At 45.7% G+C, this 22,584-nt stretch overlaps 1 protein-coding gene across 1 annotated transcript in view; it reads left to right on the forward strand.

The window, feature by feature from the left end:
- Positions 1-220: 220 nt before the first annotated feature.
- Positions 221-22,584, forward strand: part of LOC116825113 (uncharacterized) — a 29,563-nt gene continuing 7,199 nt past the window's right edge. Inside the window, exons 1-7 of the mRNA XM_032780848.2 lie at positions 221-397; positions 1,224-2,298; positions 2,989-3,211; positions 10,240-10,287; positions 12,818-12,853; positions 14,006-14,679; positions 20,857-20,939. Coding sequence (XP_032636739.2) covers positions 1,474-2,298; positions 2,989-3,211; positions 10,240-10,287; positions 12,818-12,853; positions 14,006-14,679; positions 20,857-20,939 — 1,889 coding nt within the window. The 5' untranslated portion in view covers positions 221-397; positions 1,224-1,473. The remainder of the gene's footprint in view (positions 398-1,223; positions 2,299-2,988; positions 3,212-10,239; positions 10,288-12,817; positions 12,854-14,005; positions 14,680-20,856; positions 20,940-22,584) is intronic.

The following is a 22,584-nucleotide window of genomic DNA, read 5'->3' on the forward strand; positions in this document are numbered from 1 at the left end:
TCACAAGAGGCTGCAGCTGTTTCCGGGGGGAGGCTTGAAAACTGAGCCAGGAGTACTGCAAATTCAATAGTCCCACATGATCCAATCCCAATTAGGGGCTGGCCGTCAAGGCAGGGGAGGGATTCGCATGGACTGACAGCAAGCCCAGCCAGTCCTGGTTTTCCAGAGGTGGGATTAACCCTTCTCCAGGATCCTTGTCACTTCCTAGGTAGGACCAGCCCCTCAGCATCGTCTAGGGCTCCTCCACTCAGGGACACCTCCTCCCAGCTCCCCGGCATTTGCAGGCTCCAGGGGAAGCCCCGGCACAGGGGAAGGGCATTCAGCAGGTGCTGGATACACACAGAGAATAGGGCAGACGGAGGCGCTGGATTGGAAGAACAGGAGCCCCCAGTTCCAGGTATGTCCCCACTGCAGGAGTCACCAGGGAGAAGGGCTGATGCCCCCTGCCCTGTAGGGACTTCTCCGTCACCCTAATGCTCAGGGGGGGACCTGGACATTGAGGACATGTTCCCCAGGTGGGGACTTTTCTCTTTGCAGCTCCCTCTGGGGACCTGAGGAACAACAGCCCCCACCGCAAGAGATGGGCGGGGGGGGGTAGGGTAGGCTCAGGGAGGGACCTGTCTCCGCTGGTTCCGCTGGTTGGGGGCAGGGAGGGACTTGTCTGTGCTGAGGGGGGCAGTGAGCTGGGGGTACAAGTCGTGGGTCTTGCCCTCACTACATTTACTACGGGGGCGCTCTAGTAGGGGCCCTTCTATTTAGGTCATCAAACACTTTCCCTTACAAAATAATTCTTGCCACTTGTTCTTTGAGAAGCTCCCATTCCTCTGCTCTCTGCAGCAGGCTGGAGAAACGCCTCTTCCTTGTCCCCTGAAATTGTGTTCAGGTCTGGCTGAGGTATAAACTGCTAAAAATGGCCATTTCCCTTCTCTTGATTTTGTTCCTCAGGAAAACGTCTCAGCAGCTTGCCAAAATAATAGCTGAACACAAACATTATAAGGCTCGGCTTGCGATGACCCAACAGCAGCTGGTACTGTACTGGGAATGTCTGTATTAAAATAAAAATATTTGGAAATTACATACAAAAATCTCTGTTAAAAGAACATTATTTAGGTAGCAAAGTCAAGTAGCACTCATGAATTGGGAAATGATAGATTCACAGTTGCCTGCTTTATTCATCTGCATTAATTTAATTAGATAGTTACATACTGTTTTTTTTTCCACAGGACACCAGATGGATGCACAAGTGGGCAGAGTTAATGTTGAATGGGCAGATCTTGGAATTTCCTAACATTCAAGTGGTTGGCTTTGCAACCTAAATAATGTACTTTTAAAGTAGTGTTTCATACAGATCTTTTGCTGCAGGCCGCGCAGGAGGAGGCTGGATGCTTCCGACAGGTACCACACATGTTTATTGAGATTGGCATCTGAGAGTACAGGCCCTAGCTCGAAGTGCAGTTGCTCCTGAGACAGACCATGGCCACAGAACTGGGTACAAGTGCAGATTTGAGTCTCCAGTTACAGATGCCTTTAGAGCAGGGGGTGCAGCCCCCAGTGAAAAGGGAGGAACAAGACCCACCAGGCCCCGAGCCAGGGCAGGGAGTGGAGCAAGGAGAGAACCTTCCCTTTGTTGTCTGTTCTGGGACCATCGGGGAATTATTGAGATGGGCGTCTCCACAACAGTCCAGGCCTCAGAGGCAGGATGAGCCGCCCCAGCGCTGGGAAGTCCAGTGGCAGGAGGTGCTGCAGGCCCTATGGACCCCTCCTGAAGTTGTGCCGGCCCCGGTGACGCTACAGTTGCCTGAGCTGGCACCAGGGGACGATATTGAGGCCTATCTGGCCAACTTCGAGCATGTGGCTAATGCCTGCCGGTGGCCAAGAGGAGAGTGGGTAACGCGACTCGTGCCGGCACTGAGCGGAAAAGCCCGACAGGTCTACAGCAGCCTGGAGGCTAGAGACAGCAGAGACTATGGGAAGGTGAAAGCTGCCATCCTGCAAGGGGAGGACACCCGCCTGGAGAAGCGGCGTCGATGCTTTAGGCAGTTTCGCTACCAAGAGGCCGAGGGGCCCCGGGAGGCTTGCAGCCACCTCCGGGAGCTCTGCCATCGCTGGCTGGAGCCGCAGAGCCACAGCAAGGAGCAGATCCTGGAGCTGCTGATCCTGGAGCAGTTCCTGACCATCCTGCCGGAGGAAATGCAGAGCTTGGTCTGGGAATGTGGCCCTGAAACCTGTGCCCAGGCAGTGGCCCTGGCAGAGGGGTTCCAGCTGGGGCAGCCAGAGGCTGGATTATGGGAGCAGCAGGTAAGAATATTTTAATTTGATAATCCCATTAGAGACTGGTGGGGAGGAAAAGAAGAGGCCAAATATATAGACAGGCTCCAGATGGGACTGGATACTCACAGACCAAATTGCTGTGCTGTAAACTCAGCATCCGGTCCTGCTCCCTAGAGCAAACAGAGAGCAAAGGGTGTTCCTATTAGGTGGGAAGTGATGGCTGGGGACAAGATTTCCCCGTAATGATGGGATCCTTACACCTTTTTCTCAAGCATCTGGTGCTGGCTACTGTCAAAGATGAGATACTGGGCTAGATGGACCACTGGTCTGATCCAGTCTGGCAGTTCCTGGGCTCCTAATTGCACAAGCCTCTGACAATCTGTTTGTCCGACCTGGCAGAATCTGGTTGTGTGGGCGTCACTTCATTTAGCTTATTACTATTCTTATTATTATTTGGCTATTTGACATGGTGCCTCGAGCCCTGCACAAGGGGCATTCTATTTCTTATGCTTTTGTGTTACAGTAAAGGTCTCTGTTTTGTTACTCGCCCTCCACAGTGCCCCTGGCTGAGCCTGGAAATCTAGCTTGGGCCTGTGATCCCTTTCACCATCTCTGTGTTTCTTGAGGATGTTCCCTGAAGTCTGCCCTCTCAGACTCCACTCTCCCCTGTGGGTTCCAGGGACCAGCTACACTGTGATGCGTTTGGCTTATCCTCAGGTCACGGTGTGTGTGAAGGTTGAGGAAGTGACTTCAGAGAAGATGGCTTCCCCTGAGGCATTATGGGATGCTCCCGGCTCCCAGCTAGAGCAGCTGCAGTCCCATCCCGAATGTGTATCCCAGGAGGAGCTGGGACGAGCTGAGACCCCGGGACACCAGTATGAACCACTTTGTGTCCCCAAAGAGGAGCCCCCGATCCACCAGGAAATGGATAATAAGTCAGGTATGGGGAAGGCTCGGGGGGCTGAGGGGACAGCAGAGAGGTGAGCACCCAGGGTTGAACATTTTGTGGGACTGGGGAGTACTGGCTTGCGTGGGAGTGGGGAGCGGTGGAATATGAAACCCCCCTGCCACTTCCAGTGTTGGAGAGAAATACAGGGGATACTCAAAATACAAACCGAAATTTATAGAAATAAAGTTTTCAAAACAGATTTTTTTCCTTTTTCTGTCGAAATTTTTTAAAGAAAAAGATATAAACAAAATATTTCTAATTGAAAAATCTCACTGATTTTTTTCTTTAAAAAATGAAGGGGAAGGTGAAAAGTTTTGAATGAAACTGAAACTGTTAATTTTCTTTCAACATTTTTTACATGCTCCCCTCCCCAAATCTTTGACCAGCAGCATTTTATATGTTGTTAGATGCCAGCTGGGGCAAAGATATCTGGAAGTTTTTAAGAACAAGTTAAAGACCCATCAGGAATCATTTAGGATACTTGAGGTCCCTGTATTTCTGTGATTCTGTATGGGGGGGGTTCTCTGACAACTGTGTGGGAATTAGATTATATTCCTGCCTCTGCCATGCAGTTCTACATGATGTTGGGCATGCCACTTAAATCGAACTTTTTTCACAGGCTTCCCTAATACAGGTCAACTGACTCGAGTGCCTCTCACCTTGGGATCACATTGCATTGTAGACGTACTCTGTGTGTTCCTCATTTTCCAGGTGCCCATTGAGAGCCTGGAGTCTGATTTGCAGAAGTGCTGTGCACCACAAATGTGACTCAGGTCAAAGGGAACTGTGCTTTGAACAGATGTGGTGCTATGTCATACTAAGTACTCTGAAAAGTCAGGTTTTCAGCACCTCCGATTGGGCATGCAGAATTAGAAGACATTTTTGACAATTTTGGCTTTCATCTCTTGTGTTTCAGTTCCCCGTGCATAACTGGGATAATAACTCCATATCCCACAGGGTTGTTGTGAAGATAAATTCGTTAATGCTGGTAACGAACTAAGACAGTACGATGACAGCAGCATTGAAAAGCCCATGAGGAGTCAGTAATTCTGTATTCAGTGCATGGTTTGAATGATGTGCAACGAATAATGCATGGGACCACACGCTCAATGTGGAGAATAAAACGAGTTATTGAATAGCTACCATTCAATGAACACAGTCCATCCTGTGCTCTGAATGAGGAAGAAACAGTTTGTGATCATGTAATTAAAGACTATAATAATGCATATGCACAAGGAAGCTGAAATAAGGTTGCGTGGGCAAGATTAATTCTGGCATTCCCAACCTTTGAGTATTCATCTTTACAACCTTAGCATGTTTACACAGGGGTTTTGAGTGTAATATAGAAGTCCCTGGAAAGTTACATACACATTAAACAAGCTCAGTGCTCCAGTCCTCTGCATTTCATTTGCTCCTGCTCCTCTCCCCCTCCCCCGGCTCCTCCTTCATTTTCTCCCTTTCCCAAACCCGTATCCCCTGCCATTCATCTTTACCCCCTCTCCCCTGTTCCTCACTCCTCTGGAGATTTGTGAGCATAGTTGTGATTTTTTTAAGAAATCCTGGAACACCAAACTTTTTTCCAGTCCTCTGGAACTCCCCAGTGTCAAACCAGTATTTAAAAGTGTCAACCTGGGTATCTCTAAGCCAGATGGCCTGACATCAGTACTGGGGAAGATCACAGAGCAGCTGCTCTGGGATGCAATCAATAAAGAATTAAAGGATGGTAACATAATTAATGCCAGTGAGTCAGTCTGGTTTTGTGGAAAATAAGTCTTGTCAAATAAATCTGATGTCACTTTTTGATGAGATCACAAGTTTGGTTGATAAAGGTAACTCTCTTGGCATGATGTATTGAGACTTCTGTATGGCATTTGACTTAGCACTACACGGCGTTCTGATTAAACAGTTAGCACCATGCAAAATCAGAGCGCCCATATTAAATGGAGTGAACAACTGGCTAGTTGTTAGATCTCAGAAATGAATCGTAAATTAGGATTCCTTATGTGCATGTGGGTGTTTGGTTTTTTGGTGGGGTCCTGCAGAGATCTGTTCTTGGCCCAATGCTATTCAGTATTTTTATCAGTGATCTGGAAAGAAATACAAAATCACTGGTAGTAAAATTTGCCCATGACAGAAAAATTAGGTGGAGTGGCAAATAACAATGGGGACAAGCCATTTATACAGAGCAATCTGGATTGGTTTATTTGAACACCATGCATGTATATACATCCAAATACATGATCACACATCTAGGAACGAAAAATGTAGGTTACTGGATGGGGATAGTATCCTGGAATGCAGCGACACTGAAAAGGACTTAGGGGTCATGATAGGTAAATATATGAACATGAGGTCTCAGTGCAATAGTGTAGCTGGGAGGGTGAATGTGACCTTCATATGTATAAGCAGGAGAATATGAAGTAGGAGCAGGAAAGGGATGTTGATTCTTTGTATGGCATTATGGAGACCATTACTGGATACTGTGTGTCGGTTCTGGTGTCCACACTTTATACAGGACTTTGACAAACTGGGAAGGATTCAGAAAAGAACTACAAGAACAAGTGTAAGAAAAGGAATACAAGATTGTGAGAATTATTTGAGTTCTGGAAAATGTCTTACAGTGGGAGGTTCAAGAAGTTCAATCTGTTTTTTATTATATTGTTGATAAATTGCATAGTCAATTGCTTGATCACACTTTGGTTTGTTATCGTGTTATGAAATATACTCCTGAGACCAAGTAATCCATGTCAGACTGGTTTATCAATATGGTACAGGAAAAAGGTTCTGTGTGATACCAGTCTCTGAAGATCAGTCTCATGCAGCTATGTTACATTAACCTCATGCAGGTGTCCTCCCCAGAGTTACACCCCTAAAGCCATTCTTTTGTACCCTACTTTTTTACCAGTAAAAGGCACCGAATATGTCATTTGAAACTGGATTTAATTAATCAGCTTTCTACCTTGTTTGGTTTTGATACCAGGTTTACCCCTTTATCTTTTGTTCCGAACCCGTCTTTCAGGTCACGATGCACTATTATTTTTGTTTTGAGCATGTGCATTCCAGGTACTAAGGGACTTGAAAGCACCACCTAGGTTTGTGTATAACTCCTTTCCTACAGTCATGAAGATGTAATCATCTGTCTGGATACTGACAGTTTTTCTATCTACTCAAGCCACGGCTTACTTCAACTAATGCACGGTATTAGGGATACTTAGGATAAGTGTACAGGATTATGGTATAGGGTCAATTTAGTGTATATCACTGTTACAATATTTGTGCTTAATGATACTTAATACATTACATGATATATATTTGTATGCTAGCCAGCAAGCATTAGTCAACAACATAAAAAAAAAACTTTGTTAAAAGAACATTAAAATTACAAAGTCCAGCAGCAAAAGTTAGGAAATGCTGAAATTTAGGTTGCCTGTTCAAGGATGTCTAGGGACTCAAACTGCTTAATGGGACTAAATCAAGGGGCCTGGATAATTGCCATCCAAGAATATTAAAGGAACTGACACATGAAATTGCAAGCCCAATAGCAAGGATTTGTAATGAACCTATAAACTTGGGGGTGGTGCCCTGTGACTGAAGAATTGCAAATATAGTATCTAGTTTTAAGAAAGGGGAAAAAGGGTGATCCGGGAAACTACAGGCCTGTTAGTTTGACCTCAGTTGTATGCAAGGTCTTGGAACAAATTTTGAAAGAGAAAGTAGTTGAACACATAGAGCTTAAAGGTAGTTGGGATAAACCACACCATGGTTTTACAAAGGGTAGATCAAGCCAGACTGACCTGCTCTCTTTCTTTGAGAAGATAACTGATTTTTTACACAAAGAAGATGCAATAGATTTAATCTACCTGGATTTCAGGTGTTGATATAGTTCCACATGTGAAATTATTAGTTAAATTGGAGAGGATGGGGATTACTATGAGAACTGAAAGGTGGATAAGGAACTGATTAAAGGGGAGACTACAATGGGTTATACTGAAAGGTGAAATGTGAGGCTGGATGGAGGTTACTAATGGAGTTCCTATGGGTTTGGTCTTGGGACCAATCTTATTTAACATTTTTATTACTGACCTTGGCACAAAAATTGGTAGTGAGCTAATAAAATTTGCAGGTAACTAAAAATGGAGAGGTATTACCAATAAGGAGGAGAACCAGAATATCATACAAAAAGATCTGGTTGATCTTGAAAATGGGAGTAAAAGAAATGGGATGGAATTTAATAGTGCAAAGTCATGGATTTAGGGACTAACAAGAATTTTTACTATAAACTGGGAACATACCAGCTGGAAGTGACAAAAGAGGAGAAAGACCTAGTTGTGTTGGTTGATCACATGATGACTATGAGCCACCAATGTGATGTGGCCATGAAAAAACTAATGCAGTGCTAGGATGCTTCAGGTGAGGTATTTGCAGTAGGGACAGGGAAGTACCATCTTACAAGGCACTGGTGAGACATTATCTGGAATACTGTGTACAGTTCTGGTTTCTCACGTTTGAGAAAGATGAATTCAAACTGGAATAGGTGCAGAGAATGGCTACTAGGATGATCCGAGGAATGGAAAATCTATCTTATGAGAGGAGACTCAAAGAATTTAACCTAACCAAAAGAAGGCTGAGGGGAGATATGATTGCTCTCTATAAATCATCAGAGGAATAAATACCAGGGAGAGAGAGAAGTTACAGTAGCACCTCAGGGAGGTTGTTTGTAACTCTGAAATGTTCTTAACTGAACAAAACATTATGGTTGTTTTTTTCAAAAGTCTATAACTGAACATTAACGTATTACAGCTTTGAAACTTTATTATGTAGAAGAAAAATGCTGCCTTAACCATTTTAATTTAAATGAAACAAGCACAGAAAGTGTTTACTTACTTGTCAAATCTTTTTTTTAAACTTCCCCCTTCTTTTTTTAGTAGTTTACATTTAACACAGTTCTGGACTGTACAGTATTGGCTTCTTTTTTGGGTCTCTGCTGTTTGGTTGTGTACTTCCAGTTCCAAATGAGATGAGTGGTTGACTGGTCAGTTCATAACTCTGATGTTTGTAATTCGGAGGTTCTGGTGTATTTAAGTTAAGCGCCAGTGTGGACACAAGAACAAATGGATATAAACTGGCCATCAACAAGTTTTGGCTTGAAGTTAAGTGAAGCTTTCTAACCATCAGAGGGAGCCTTCCAGAGGGAGCAGTGGGGGCAAAAAAATCTGACTGGCTTCAATACTGAGCTTGATAATTTGGAGGAGGAATTGGTATGATGAGGCTACCTACAATGGCATGTAGGCAATCTGCAACTGCTAGCAGCAAATATCTCCAATGGCCAGTGATGGGACACTAGATTGGGAGGGCTCTAAGTTACTATGGAGAATTCTTGCCCAGGTGTCTGGTTGGTGGATCTTACCCACATGCTCAGGGTCTAACTGATCATCATATTTGGGGTTGGGAAGGAATTTTCCTCTGGATCAGATTAGCAGAGACCCTGGGAATTTTGATTTTGTTTTTTGCCTTCCTCTGCAGCATGGGGCATGGGTCACTTGCAGGTTTAAACTAGTGTAAATGGTGAATTCTCTGTAACTTGAAGTCTTTGGACCCTGATTTGAGGCCTTCAGTAACTCAACCAGAGGTTAAGGTTCTATTACAGGAGCAGCTGGGGGAGGTCCTACAATGTACAGGAAGTCAGACTAGATGACTTCTGGCCTTAAAGTCTATGGGGGAGGTTTCTGTCAATATTCAAAAATTAGAGAGACATGGCAAAATCTGAGGGGAAGATTAAGATTTTCCAACAATAATTGATAATTAGAGGAAAAAGGGATGAAATCACTCCTTCTGATCTCCCATGTCCTCATGGAGATTTCATCAATAGCTAGACAGTCCCCTGCCACTGTGGCTTGGCCCTGTCATTGATATGGGCAACAAGGAGTCCTGTGCTTTGAGAAAGGTTTATTTGGGGAATGCATTGTACAATCATAGAAATGTAGGGCTGGAAGGGACCTTAAAAGTTCCGGAGAATTCTATGGCAGTTGGGAGGGGATATCAGAGGGGGATGGGTGAATGAATGGCAGGTGGAGGTGGGGAGCTGGGTTGGGTTGTTGGGCTCTGGGGAGCAGCTGGGATGGGTTAAATTGCGGCCAGGCAGACTCATCAGGGCTTCTCTACACTTGAAAGTTAATTGAGATTAAGACAGGGAGTGATTTGAAAGTCTATTCCTGAATAACTCTTTATGTGGAAACTGTTATGCCAGAGAAGAGTGCCTCCTTGTTCCTGTTTAGTTTAAGCTGTTTTCAAAGGTGGATTGGACTATGCAGGGTCAAGGTTCTCTTTTTCTGGAGTAAGAGTTTTCACATATGAAAGTATTCTGGAATAACTCCTTGGGTAGCCAATCCCTCCTCAGGGACTCCTGCTTTCCCTTTCTCTTCCTGTGACCCTGCCTCGAAGATAGGAGAAAAAGTTGATCTTTAGGGGGTTCAAGCCCCTCTGCCCCCATTTTGGGATAATTAAATCAGGGCAACAGTTTCCCTCAAAAATTGAGGGGATTTTATCTCCTTCACTAATTAGAGAGGGAAAACGTGAATTTTGAGATTTTTCTATCAATATTTAATAATTAGACAATGAGGGAAATTTGAGGGGATTTTAGGATCAATATTTCATTATGACGCAAAAAACATCGAAGTCTGGGGGATTTATATCACTATTCAAAAATTAGAAAGGAAAAGTTAATACCCAAGTGAGCAGCAATTGCTCAAGCCAAGCTCCCAGATTACAAGGGAGGCATCCACAGCATCTGATGTAGGAAGCTAAGCTCCCAACATGCTGACTAGAGATTGACACGCACAGAGATTCAATGTAGGAATCACTGGGTGAAATTCTCTGACCTGGGTTATGCAGGAGGACAGACCAGCTAATCATAACAGTCACTCCAAGCTTTAAAATCAATTAACCTATAATTTGTCCTCATGCATATGCATTATGATACACTCTTTAATTACATTATTGCATACTATTTTTTCCCACAGGCCCCCTGTCTCATTCAGAGCACATGTTGGATGGTGAACACAGGATGGGTAGGTTAATATTTCTTTTTATCCTCCTTCAGAGTGGGGCTTCAGACATCCAAACCCTGCATTGAATACAGAATTATTAATTTCCTCATGGGCTTTTCTATGCTGCTTTCATCATATATCTTAGGTTTTTTTTACAAATGTTAATGAATTTCTCTTCATAAATCCCTGAAATGGTATTATCCCACTTTACATCTATGGAATGAACACCAAAGTTGTCAAAAAGTCTCTACCAATTTTGGGTTTCCAATTTGAGATTCCAAGACTCAGATTACTTAGCATTTTTATAGCACTTGATATTATCAAAGTGCAGCTATTGATCCAAGTTGCTGCTGAGTGCTCAGCACGTCTACAGCTCTGACCCTTGGTGACTCAGGTTGGGGAACCACAAAATGAGGAACGCACAATGATTACCTGTGAAAATTTGGTGTAGTGATTTGCCCGGCATCACATAGGAACTCTATGGCAGAAGCAAGAACAGAATCCATTTCTCTAGGGCAGCATTTAGCTGTCTCAACCAAGAGACCTTCCTTTCTCTTTTTAAATCCCTTGCCTCATTCTCTGTACACCTTCCGACTTCGGCGACAAATGAGCCAACTGTCATACAGCTTCCTTTGTTACAAAACCCTGACTCATGGGTCCTGTGGAAAAAAGTACATGCGATCATGTAATTAAAGACTGTATCATAATCAGTCTTGGCAGAATTTGATTTTCATTTTTTTAATAATTTGGACAGATAATAGTTTGTTTTTAAGTATTTTTGTTTTTATAGATTTAAATTTTCAAAGTTGCAGGAAATTATGGGGGAGTCAGACAACTTGGGCAGCAGGCAATAATTATTAAATGACAATAGACACAAATATTCAAAAAGTTAAAGTTTATAACAGTTAAAACACAAATTATCCACACATGTCAAAATATACAAAGTAGGGCTGTCGATAATCACAGTTAACTCACGTGATTAACTCAAAAAATTAATCATGATTAATTGCAGTTTTAATTGCACTGTTAAACAATAGAATACCATTTGAAATGTATTAAATATTTTGGATGTTTTTCTATATTTTAAAATATTGATTTCAGTTACAACACAGAATACAAAGTGTACAGTGCTCTCTTTACATTATTTTTATTACAAAGATTTGCACTGTAAAACTGATAAAAGAAATAGTATTTTTCAGTTCACCTCATACAAGTACCATAGTGCAATCTCTTTATCGTGAAAGCGCAACTTACAAATTTAGACTTTTTTAGTTATATAATTGCACTCGAAAACAAAACAATGTAAAACTTTAGAGCTTGCAAGTCCACTCAGTCCTACTTCTGGTTCAGCAAATCATTCAGACAAGGTTGTTTACATTTACAGGAAATAATGCTCCCCGCTTCTTATTTACAGTGTGACCTGAAAGTGAGAACAGACATTCACATGGCACTGTTGTAACCAGGGTTGCAAGATATTTATGTGCCAGATGCGCTAAAGATTCATGTGTCCCTTCATGTTTCAACCACCATTCCAGAGGACATGTGTCCATGCTGGTGATGGCTTCTTCTCGATGACGATCCAAAGCAGTGCAGACCAACACATGTTCATTTTCATCATCTGAATCAGATGCCACAAGCAGAAGGCTGATTTTCATTTTTGATGGTTCGGGTTCTGTAGGTTCCACATTGGAGTATTGCTCTTTTAAGACTTCTGAAAGTATGCTCCAAACCCCGTCCCTTTCAGATTTTAGAAGGCTCTTCAAATTCTTAAACCTTGCGTCAAGTGCTGTAGCTATCTTTAGAAATCTCACATTGGTACCTTCTTTGTGTTTCGTCAAATCTGCAGTGAAAGTGTTCTTAAAACAACATGTTGGGTCATCATCTGAGACTGCTATAACATGAAATATATGGCAGAATGCAGGTAAAACACAGAGCAGAAGACATACAATTCTCCCCCAAGGAGTTCAGTCACAAATCTAATTAATGCGTTATTTTTTAACGAGCATCACCAACATGGAAGCATGTCCTCTGGAATGGTGGCCAAAGCATGAAGGGGCATATGAATGTTTACCATATCTGGCACGTAAATACCTTGCAATGTCTGGGATATAAGTTATTTGGGAGGTTCACATGCTGTGAGTGTCAGGAATGGGGAATACCTCCTTGCTTCTTCAGATACATTAGGATGGCACTGTCCTATTACAACAACAACAACACTTCTGAGTTTTGACCTGTAGGTGAGGGTATTCACATAGTGGCCTTAAAATCTATAAATAAATTCCTTTTTCATTCTCAGAGCAAACCCTTAAACTCATATAATCATAGAAATATAGGGATGGAAGGGACCTTGAGAATCATCAAGTCCAGTCCCTTGTGCTGAGGCAGAACCAAGTAAACCTAGACTATCCCTGACAGGTGTTTGTCCAACTTGTTCTTATAAACCTCCAGTGATGGCGATTCCACAACCTCCCTCAGAAACTTATTCCAGAACGTAGCTACCTTTATAGTTAGAAAGTTTCCAAATATCTAACCTAAATCTTCCTTCATACAGATTCAGCCTGTTACTTGTTCTCCATGTCCACTGAAGGTAGGACAAGAATTGATCACAATTCTCTTTATAATGGCCCTTATCATATTTGAAGACTGTTATCAGGTTCCCCTCTCAGTCTTCTTTTTCAGAACTAAACATGACCAGTTTTTTAACCTTTCCTCATAGGCCAGGTTTTCTAACCCCTTTGTCATGTTCGTTATCCTTCTTTGGACTCTCTTCAGTTTGTTCACATCATTGAGGAATCCAGAGGAGGACACAGAGGAGGAGCAGGAGTCCAGAATTGGACACAGCATCCAGCTGAGGCCTCCCCAGTGCTGAGTAGAGCAGGACAATTACTTTTTGTGTCTTACATATAACACTCCTGTTAATGCACCTCAGAATGATACTAGCGTTTTTTTGCAACTGCATCGCACTGTTGACTTGTATTAAGTTTGTGATCCACTATAAGCCCAGATCCATTTCAGCAGTGCTACTACCTAGCTAGTTATTCTCCATTTTGTAGTTGTGTGTAGATTTTTTCCTTCCTTATTGAAGTACTTTGTACTTATCTTTATTGAATTTCATCTTGTTGAATTCAGACCAATTCATTTTGAATTCTAAGCCTGTTCACCAAAGTGCTTACAACCCCTCCCAGCTTGGTGTCATCTGCAAATGTTATGAGCATACTCTCTCCTCTATTATCCAAAGTCATTTATGAAAATACTGACTAATGATGGACCCTGAAGGAGTCAGTCGCCCAACCCCCACTGAGTTTTACAATAGTTGAATTGCTCCCGTCTTGAAAAAGGTTCACTATGTGTGCAGTGGGGAGGGGGGAGTGCGTTTGACTGTAAATTTCAGATCTGTTAGCAGTTGCAGTCCCCTTTACAGATATCGCAAACCCCAAAATCATGTGAGTAGCTTAAAAAACATGATTTTTTAAAAATACTAGTACTTTCTGGGTTCTATTTACTCACCTTCTGGATTTTGAGCCATTAGGGGTTAACATTTTCCAGCTTTTCTCCTCAAACAGTAGGGCTAGAAATTGACTCTCTTAAAAAAATGAAGATTTTCCAATAATCATATGACTCCAGGAACTGGGCGCTTTGAGAGCAAATATCATGAAAGCTGGCAACACATCTCTCTCCCTCCCCCCCGCCCCCCATTCACACACTTACCTCTGGATTCTCTCTCCTCTCGTTCCATCAGGTGACATGGTGCTGAGTGCAAGTCCCCAGCTGGAGGTGCCAAGCGCAAGTCCCCAGCGGGAGGAGACAGAGATGTCAGGGCCACGCAGGGTGCCCCTGGAAAGATACAAAGGGAAGGCATCACGGACTCAGCGCAGGGTGGGGAGGCAGCATCGGAGCCCCATTGGGAAAAGGGAGGTGGAACCAGCCCCTACCCTACCAGACTTTGGGATGTCCGAACCCCAGCCCAGGCCTTTCAAATGTGCTGAGTGTGGGAAAACCTTTTGCCGCAGCTCTGACCTGCTGAGACACAAACGGATCCACCGAGGGGACCGGCCCCACCACTGCACTGAGTGCGGGAAAAGCTTTGTCCGGAACTCCCACCTCCTGATCCACCAGGTGATTCACCGTGGTGAACGCCCCTTCATGTGCAGCGAGTGCGGAAAGAGCTTTAGCCAGAGCTCCACCCTAACAAGACACCAGCAGATCCACACTGGTGAGAAACCCCACCGCTGCCACCAGTGTGGCAAGAGCTTTGGGCGCAACTCCAACCTGATGAGGCACCAGAGGCTCCATGCAGCTGAGAGGGTCTACCGGTGTGCGGGATGCGGGGAGGCCTTCCGTAGCAGGGGGCTGCTCATTTCTCATCAGCGATGCAGCAAGAAGGAGAGGCCAGAGGCTTGCAGAAAGCGCACAGCGCCAGCTTAGTTGGGGACAAGAGGCAGAGTTTACTATAACAAGGGGTTGTGATGCAGCTGAGGGTTCCTGGTACATGTGAGATGGGGATGGCCCCAGCACCACAACTTAACAGCAGTACTGCAATGTAGAGATGATAGGACTCCTGTGTTGTTCTCCTGGATAGAGAAGGAGACAGGTTACGCATCTCCAAAACCACTATGTCTATCTCACCTTAGCATTGTTCTTCTATCCAACCCCAGACATACTTTATCTAATCTGTCTATCTAATCATATGTTCCCCCACTCTCTCCATCCATCACTCCCTATACACATCATCCCTTTGTCTGTCCATCCATCCATTCCATAACAACACAACAAGCCCCTTCATCTATTCATCCACCCGTCCCCATAAACACTACACTGTCTGTCTTTCTTTAGTCCTACGTTTCCACCTGTTCATCCCGCTACTGCCCCTCTGTCTTTTTATCACCATGTGCACCTATCTATCTAACTGTCTCTCCCCATACGTCTCACCCCTCTGCCTGTCCATCCAACCCCTAACACACTCCAGGCATTCACCTGCCCTGAATCTCATTCTGGTCATGCTGCCAGATAGATTAAGTGGAGTACGAGCTTGGATACAATCCTGGCGGGTTGAGATGCCAGCCCAGTGCACCAACGGGATTGCTGTGGGATTTTCAAAGCTTTTGTTTCCAGGCTTCTACAGTTGAGTAGGTTGCAGGAGGTTGACTGGTGGAAGACTTAATTTATGATTGCTATTATTTGTCGTGCAGTAGTGCTTGAAAGGCCCCATGAAGATTGGGGCCCTGTCATGTGGGGTCCTGCACAGACACATCTCTCTGAGGGACATATGGCGCCCATCACTGTAGTATCTGAGCGCTTTGCGTGGTGACAGAGATCAGGGCCTGGCCATGCTGGGCAGTGCACAGACACATGACAAGCAGGGGCTGCAAAGCACACGATGAATGATATATTGGCTCTGTTGCTGCCAAGACGCACCGTGGCCGAGATTAAGGCTTCATAGTTTGTGGTGCTGCGTCGACACACGGTGACTGAGGTTGGGGCCCCCTGGCTGCACAGACACAAAGTGAGATACAGTCTCAGCTCAAAAGAGCTCACTTTATACAGCAGTTCGGTGACAGAGCCAAGAACAGAACTTAGGTCTCCTATATCCTGCTCAGTGCCTGGCCTTTCACTTTGGGTGATATTTGTCAGTGGGTTGGTTTGGAAAAAGCTGGTGGGGTGCGTAGAGTCCCAGCAGTCAGGAAGGGACAAGGAAAACAATGTTAATACATTGGAAAAAAAATAAATGTACTAGTTGGGAATACCCAAAGATGCCCCTCCTTGGACATCCCACCTGTCTGATGGTTTGGTCACTGCCCCCAACACTCCTGATCTGTCTGCATAACAACTGGGGCAATCTGTAACAGCAAGGACATTAACAAACCCAAAGACAGACTCTGAGGATGAAGGCTGAGCTTTCTACAGCTGCATCTTCACCGCCTCTGCAAGGAAAGCAAGGTTAGTACAAACCCTAGAGGTATCCTTCCCCACATGCACTATGTTGGAGCACGTGCTCCATAGGATTCATAAAGTGATGGGCTCAAAGCTGCCTTGTTTTCCTTACTCAGCATATCCAGCAGTTACTGAGATCTATGGTAAACAAAAATATAGTATTCTGCAGGCAGCAGTTATCATCTGTGGGCCTCAGAGCACTTTACAAGGAGTATCACTGTCCCTGTTCTATAAAAGGGGAAACTGAGGCACAGAGCGGGAACATGACTTGCACAAGGTTACAGGCAAGAGGTAGGACTCCCAGTTCCTACTTCTCTAACCTGCAGGACTGCACTGCCTATCGCAAGAGAGGGATAGAATCCAACAATCCTGAGTCCCAATCCAGTGCTCTAACCTGGGGCTTGGAGCTCAGGCATCCTGACTTGCACCCTACCCCTCTGCTCTCACCCTCTAGATTCCACTCCCCTCCTTGAGTCACAAATAGAACCCAGGAGTCCTGATTACCTTAGACAAGGAAAAGAAACCAGCAGATCACTATTAGGACCATACACATCAAAGTAAATAACATTCAGCTGACACTTAGATATTTATTTCAAAGCCTGGATTCAAATTCCACTGGAGATGTTGGGGTCGTTACTACTCCACATGTTGGAATTTCTGGGTAGTTGTGTGTCATTTTTTCTAAAAATATCTAGGAAACTATATCCCCCAGCTACTCTGCAAAACTATTAAATGGATTTTCTTAAAGTTACAAAGTCAAGCATTCAAAAAATAAGAAATATCAGAATTAGGGTTATCTATGCAACCTTAACTCTGCCCCAATTGGAGAAAAAAGTATATGATGCATTAATATATTATTAATATAGTGAATATTAATGTTGATTAACAACTAGGACTGATAAATCCATTTTAAGGAAAAGTGTCAATTTTTTGTTTCAAAATATTTGAAATTGATCTAATTTTAATTTGTATTTTTTGCAATTTATTGCAAATTCTTTAATTTTTTTTAAAATCAAAAATATTACTGATTTTTTTTTTGTTTACCAGATATCTTGTTTTTGGAAAACAAAATGAGTGTCTTTTATTAAAATGTTGAAATAATTTTTAAGAATTTTAAAAATGAACATTTTTGACTCAATGTTTCACAAAATATTTATATTTCTAAAGGCAGTTTTTAACAGAAACGCTTTTAGCTTGGAAAAATTCAACTGTTGCTATTGGTTTTATTTAACATTTATATTGTGATATTCCTAAAGGTCTCAATCACATTGGGCCCCATTACAATTATTATTTATTAGTTGCATTTGCACTAGGTGCTGTACAGACAGATGATAAGTGACAGTCCATGCCACCAGAAGTATAAATTGAGAGAGCACGTTGGACAGACTGCACTTTAATGCATACCCACAAAGGGGCAGAGTTAATGTCAAGTAACTTTAACTCAGCATTTCCTATTTTTTGTGTATCTGACTTTGCAATCTTAAGAACATAGTTTTCATGTCTGTCTATCTCAGATACTTTACAGGGTCCGCCTTCACCATCCTAACTAAGTCCATCTTTAATTTATTTATCTTCACAACACTCTTTTGATGTTGGGAGATATTCCTGTTTTTACAGATGGAGAATTGAGGCACAGAGAAACTGAGGGCAAGTATACAGTAGAAACTTTTGCTGGCTTAGTAACACCAATTAGGGGTGCAATTTTTTTTTAAAAAATCTATATTAGACAAAAGCCCTAATCTAGACACAGTTATATTGGCATGAAAATGCTTTTGTCAGTTAAGCTTATTTCATTCATGGAACCAGTAGAAGCTATGCCAGCAAAAGCACTTATTTGTCAGAATAAATTGTGTCTGTAATATGAGGGTCTGCTATTACAGCTATATCAGCAAACAATTTCTAGCATAGACTTGGTCTAAGTGATTTGCACAAGGTTTCGCAGGTCTGTAATACAGTAGAGATTTGAACCTAAGTCTCCCTGGCTCCTAGGCTAGTGGTTAACCATTGCACATGCATCTAGAAACCAAAAAACTACCTGGGTTAGTGACTAGACACAAGAGAATATTTTGGAGTAGCTCAGAGCACTGGATTGGAGGCGGGATGTAGTGATTATTTGGCTTTGCCTAGATTACCTTTAAAGGTGCAATGACACATGGAATTATGAAGCTCAATCTAATTAACTCCAGGTTCGCTTTGCTTTGGCAGGCGTTAATTAAATTCAGCCAGACAGCACGCGCTAACAAACAGCCTTTAAGGGCTTGTAGAGAAGCCACTGGAGTGATTGAGCCTGGGGACTGTGCAGAAGGCATCGGTGGTTTGTATTGCGGAAGTGCCTAGAGGCGCTAGGCCCGGTGGTGCTAGGCAATCCCTTCCCTGAAGAGTTTACACTGTACACAGACCAGACACACAAAGGAGTGGGAGGGGAAATGGAGGCACAAAGAGGGGAAGTGACATGTCCAAGGTCACATAGCAGGTCAGTGGCGGAGCTGGAAATGGGTGTCCCCATCCAGTACCCCAGTTATTGAATGGGAGGGGACAGCGTCTCACATGGGGACTCACTGATCACCCAGAAACACGAGGGGCACGGGAAAAAGCCTGAGCTATGGGGCATTGGAGCAGACACGCTATGCAAGCAAATCAATTGCTTTGCCTGCTCCTGATGGGGCCGGGAGATCTGCCAATGGCATGAGTAGGGAGGAGGAGCCTCTTCCCTCCCCCCAACACAGCCCCCTTCCTCCCAGTCCCAGCATTGTCTGTGGATTTTAACCCCTCGTAGGCCCTGGCGCTGAGCACGGGGGGATATGGAGAAGGTGAGTTCCATGCGCTCAGCACCTAGGTTCTGGGCCCGAGGGAAGCAGGGAGCGGGGCGAGATGCCACGAGCTCAGCACCTGGATGCAGTGCCCCAGGGAGGGGCCCATATGGGGGGGAACAGGAGGACTCGGACACCCCGATTTGAGTGCACTAGGGGCCCCATGTGCAGCGGGATCAGGGTGCGGGGCTGTAGTGGGGGAGCTGCGGAGACCCCCCCCCCCGCACTTGGTGCACCAAGGGATCGACCTGGGTGGGGGGCTAGGCCAAGCCACCCCCGCGCTTCTGTTCCGCCCAGGTTCGTACCTCGGGCCCGGCTCCGGCTCCGCGCCCCCCGGGCCAGGCTCCGCGGCAGGCGGGGAACGCCCGGCTCGGGGCGCGGCGGGAAGCCGCGGGGCGAGCCGAGCGGCGGCGCGGATGGACAAAGGGCCGGTGCTGGCTTGCCCTGCGGCCTGCTAGAGCCTGTCGCGCTGCCCGGGGCCGGGGCCGGGGCCGGGCCTGCGGGGGGGACGGGACCCGCGTGCCCCCAGCCCAACACAGCAAGTCTGCGCGAGAGAGTGTGTTGCCCCTGTAAACCCCAGTGTGTGTGTGTGTGTTTGTGTGTGTGTGCGCCCCCAGGACCCCAGTGTGTGTGTGTGTGTGTGTGTGCTGTGCTGTGCTGTGCTCTGCCGCCAGGAGCCCAGTGTGTGTGTGTGTCTGTGCCGTTCCCCCAGGAGCCCTGTGTGTGTGTGTGTGTGCGTGCTGTGCCCCCAGGAGCCCTGTGTGTGTGCGTGCTGTGCTGTGCTCTGCCCCGAGGACACCAGTGTGTGTGTCTGTGTGCTGTGGTCCCAGAACCCCAGTGTGTGTGTCTGTGGTGTGCTGTGCTGTGCTCTGCCCCCAGGACCCCAGTGTGTGTGTGTGTGTGTCTGTCTGCCTGTGCTGTGCCCCCAGAACCCCAGTGTGTGTGTGTGTCTGTCTGCCTGTGCTGTGCCCCCAGAACCCCAGTGTGTGTGTGTGTCTGTGCTATGCTGTGCTCTGCCCCCAGGACCCCAGTGTGTGTGTGTGTGCTGTGCTGTGCCCCCAGGACCCCAGTGTGTGTGTGTGTCTCTGTCTGTGCTGTGCCCCCAGGACCCCAATGTGTGTCTGTGCTGTGCCCCCTGAACCTGTGTGTGTTTGTGTGTATGTGAGAGAGAGAGAGAGAGATCCAGTGCGTGTCTGTGATAGACCCCTGGGACGTGTGTGCCCCTGTGTCTGTGTGATTTACCCCAGACCCTAGTGTGTGTGTCTGTGCATGCATGATTTCCCCTGAGACTGCCGTGTGTGCCTGTAAGAGAGAGGGACACTGTGTGATTTACCCCAGGCGCCAGCGTGTGTGTGTATGTATGATTTACTCCTGGGACCACAGTGTGTCTGCACACATGCCTGTGTCGTTTACCCCCAGGACTCCAATGTGTGTGAATTACCCTGGGACCTGTGTGTGTGTGCGCGCACATCCATGCATATGCATGTGTGGTGTGCTCCAGACGCCAGTGTGTGTGTCTGTGCAGGTGTGTGTGATTTGGCCCAGACCCCAGTTTGTGTAACTTATCCCAGGATGCTTGTGTGTGTGGTCCTTCCACACTGGAGGAAGGGTCTGTGTGTATGTGCATGTGATTGTGATATTTACCCTGGACCCTGTGTGTGTGCTTTCCCTGTGGGGCAGGGGCCCGTGGTGTGTGTGGGCCTTTCCAGCACAGAGGCTCTTGGAGCTGGGAGCTTTCTCTCTCTGAGGAGCTGGCTCAGTGGGACATCTCAGCTGGGCTGGGCTGGGCTGCCCCGTCCCACCAGGCCAGCGTAAATCGCCCCACACTCCCTTGTCTCTCCTGTCTTAGGTGGAGTCTGTGACGTACCCTGACTTTCTGGTTGATACTGAGAGCAATGGCCCCTTTCCGCTGGAGGATCCTAGCGAGGAGAGGTAATGGCCCAAGCCCATTTGCCCTTTATTAGGACCGAGAACGTGATGGTCTTACTGCTCTGCCAGGGGGGCCTTGGGGTGAAGGTCTAGGCCTGGGACTATGCGGACTTGCGTTCAGTTCCTGCTGCCACATGCTTTCTGGGTGACCGCAGACAAGTCATGGACTCTGTCTGGGCCTGAGTTTCTCCAACAGTAAAATGAGGAGAATGATTTTGGCTGGTTACACAGGAAACCCTTATTGGACCAGTGATTCCAAGTCTGTGCAGTGCTAGCAGTGACAGGACCATGATCTTAGTTATGGTCTCTTGGTGCTATTATGATATGATATCAGTAGTAAATATGAATAATCTGTGAGGCCCCTGCATACCTTTCAGAGGCAAGAGCCAATCTTTTTGTTGTTATGTATTTGTATTACAGGATAGTCTAAATCTCCGCTGAGACTGGGCCCTGTCATGCACAGGTACACAGTGACCACATATGGGGCCCAGTCTTGCTGGGTGCTGCACAGACACGCAGTGGCTGAGATCAGGGCCCTGTTAGGCCAGGCACATCGCGGGCTGACACAGTGACCAAGTACAAGACGCAGTCGTGCTGGGCGCTGCGCAGACACACAGTGGCCGAGATCAGGGCCCTGTTAGGCCAGGCACGTCGCGGGCTGACACAGTGACCAAGTACGAGACGCAGTCGTGCTGGGCGCTGCGCAGACACGCAGTGAGAGTCGCTGCCCTGAAGCGCCTACAGTCTAACTGGACACACCAGCCGCACAGTAAAGTACAGATGACATACCCGCAAAATGCTAGGGCCAGAGGGACTCTGGGTTAACTGTTCTCAGTGGGAGCTGCTGCATGCTTAGTGCTCTAGGAAATTTAACCACTGACTTAAGTACCTGGAAAACCGGCCTCCAATTGTGGGTGCTGGACAGGCACCCACAGTGTAATGATAATACAGGCATCTTTACGCAATCTGCTTGTGCTCTCCGTTATTAGCCAGGGGTGGAGGCGTCTGTCCCTGTGTCCTCTAACTGAAACTCTAATTGCAACATGAATCATAAAGAAGATATAAAAATCACTGCTGACAAAATGTGTAGACGACACAAGAATAGGTGGCAGTGGCAGCTAGCGGTGGGGACACAGAAAGACCCATGTTGCTTGGTAAGCTGGGCTCATTTGAACAGTGTGCGTTGGAAGCCAGCCAAATGCATGGTCATACATGGGAACAAAGAATATGGGTCACACAGCCAGGATGGGAACCTTTGTCCTGGAAGGCAGTGACTCTAGAAAGGACAGGTGAAAACATCCGGCAGAGGAGATCCCAGTGCAATGCTGAACTGAAAGGGCAAACTTGATCTTTGGCTATGTAAGCAGGGGAATATCGAGTACCTCTTTCTATGGCATTGCTCGGACCACTCTCGCATACTGTGCCCACACTTCAGAAAGGATGCTGAGAAATTGTTACAGTTCAGAAAAGAGCCACAAGAATGTTGTGCATGAAGAGACTAATGGTGCTCTCTACTCGGAGAATGTTAAGAGCTGATGTGATCCCGGTCTTTAAGCACCAACACAGGGAGGGGATTTCTGAGGGCAGAGGCCTCTTTAACCTCCAGGTCCAATAGCTGGGAGCTGAAGGGAGACTAATTCAGACTAAG

This window comes from Chelonoidis abingdonii, chromosome 4, assembly GCF_003597395.2.
Source record: "Chelonoidis abingdonii isolate Lonesome George chromosome 4, CheloAbing_2.0, whole genome shotgun sequence".
NCBI lineage: Eukaryota > Metazoa > Chordata > Testudines > Testudinidae > Chelonoidis > Chelonoidis abingdonii.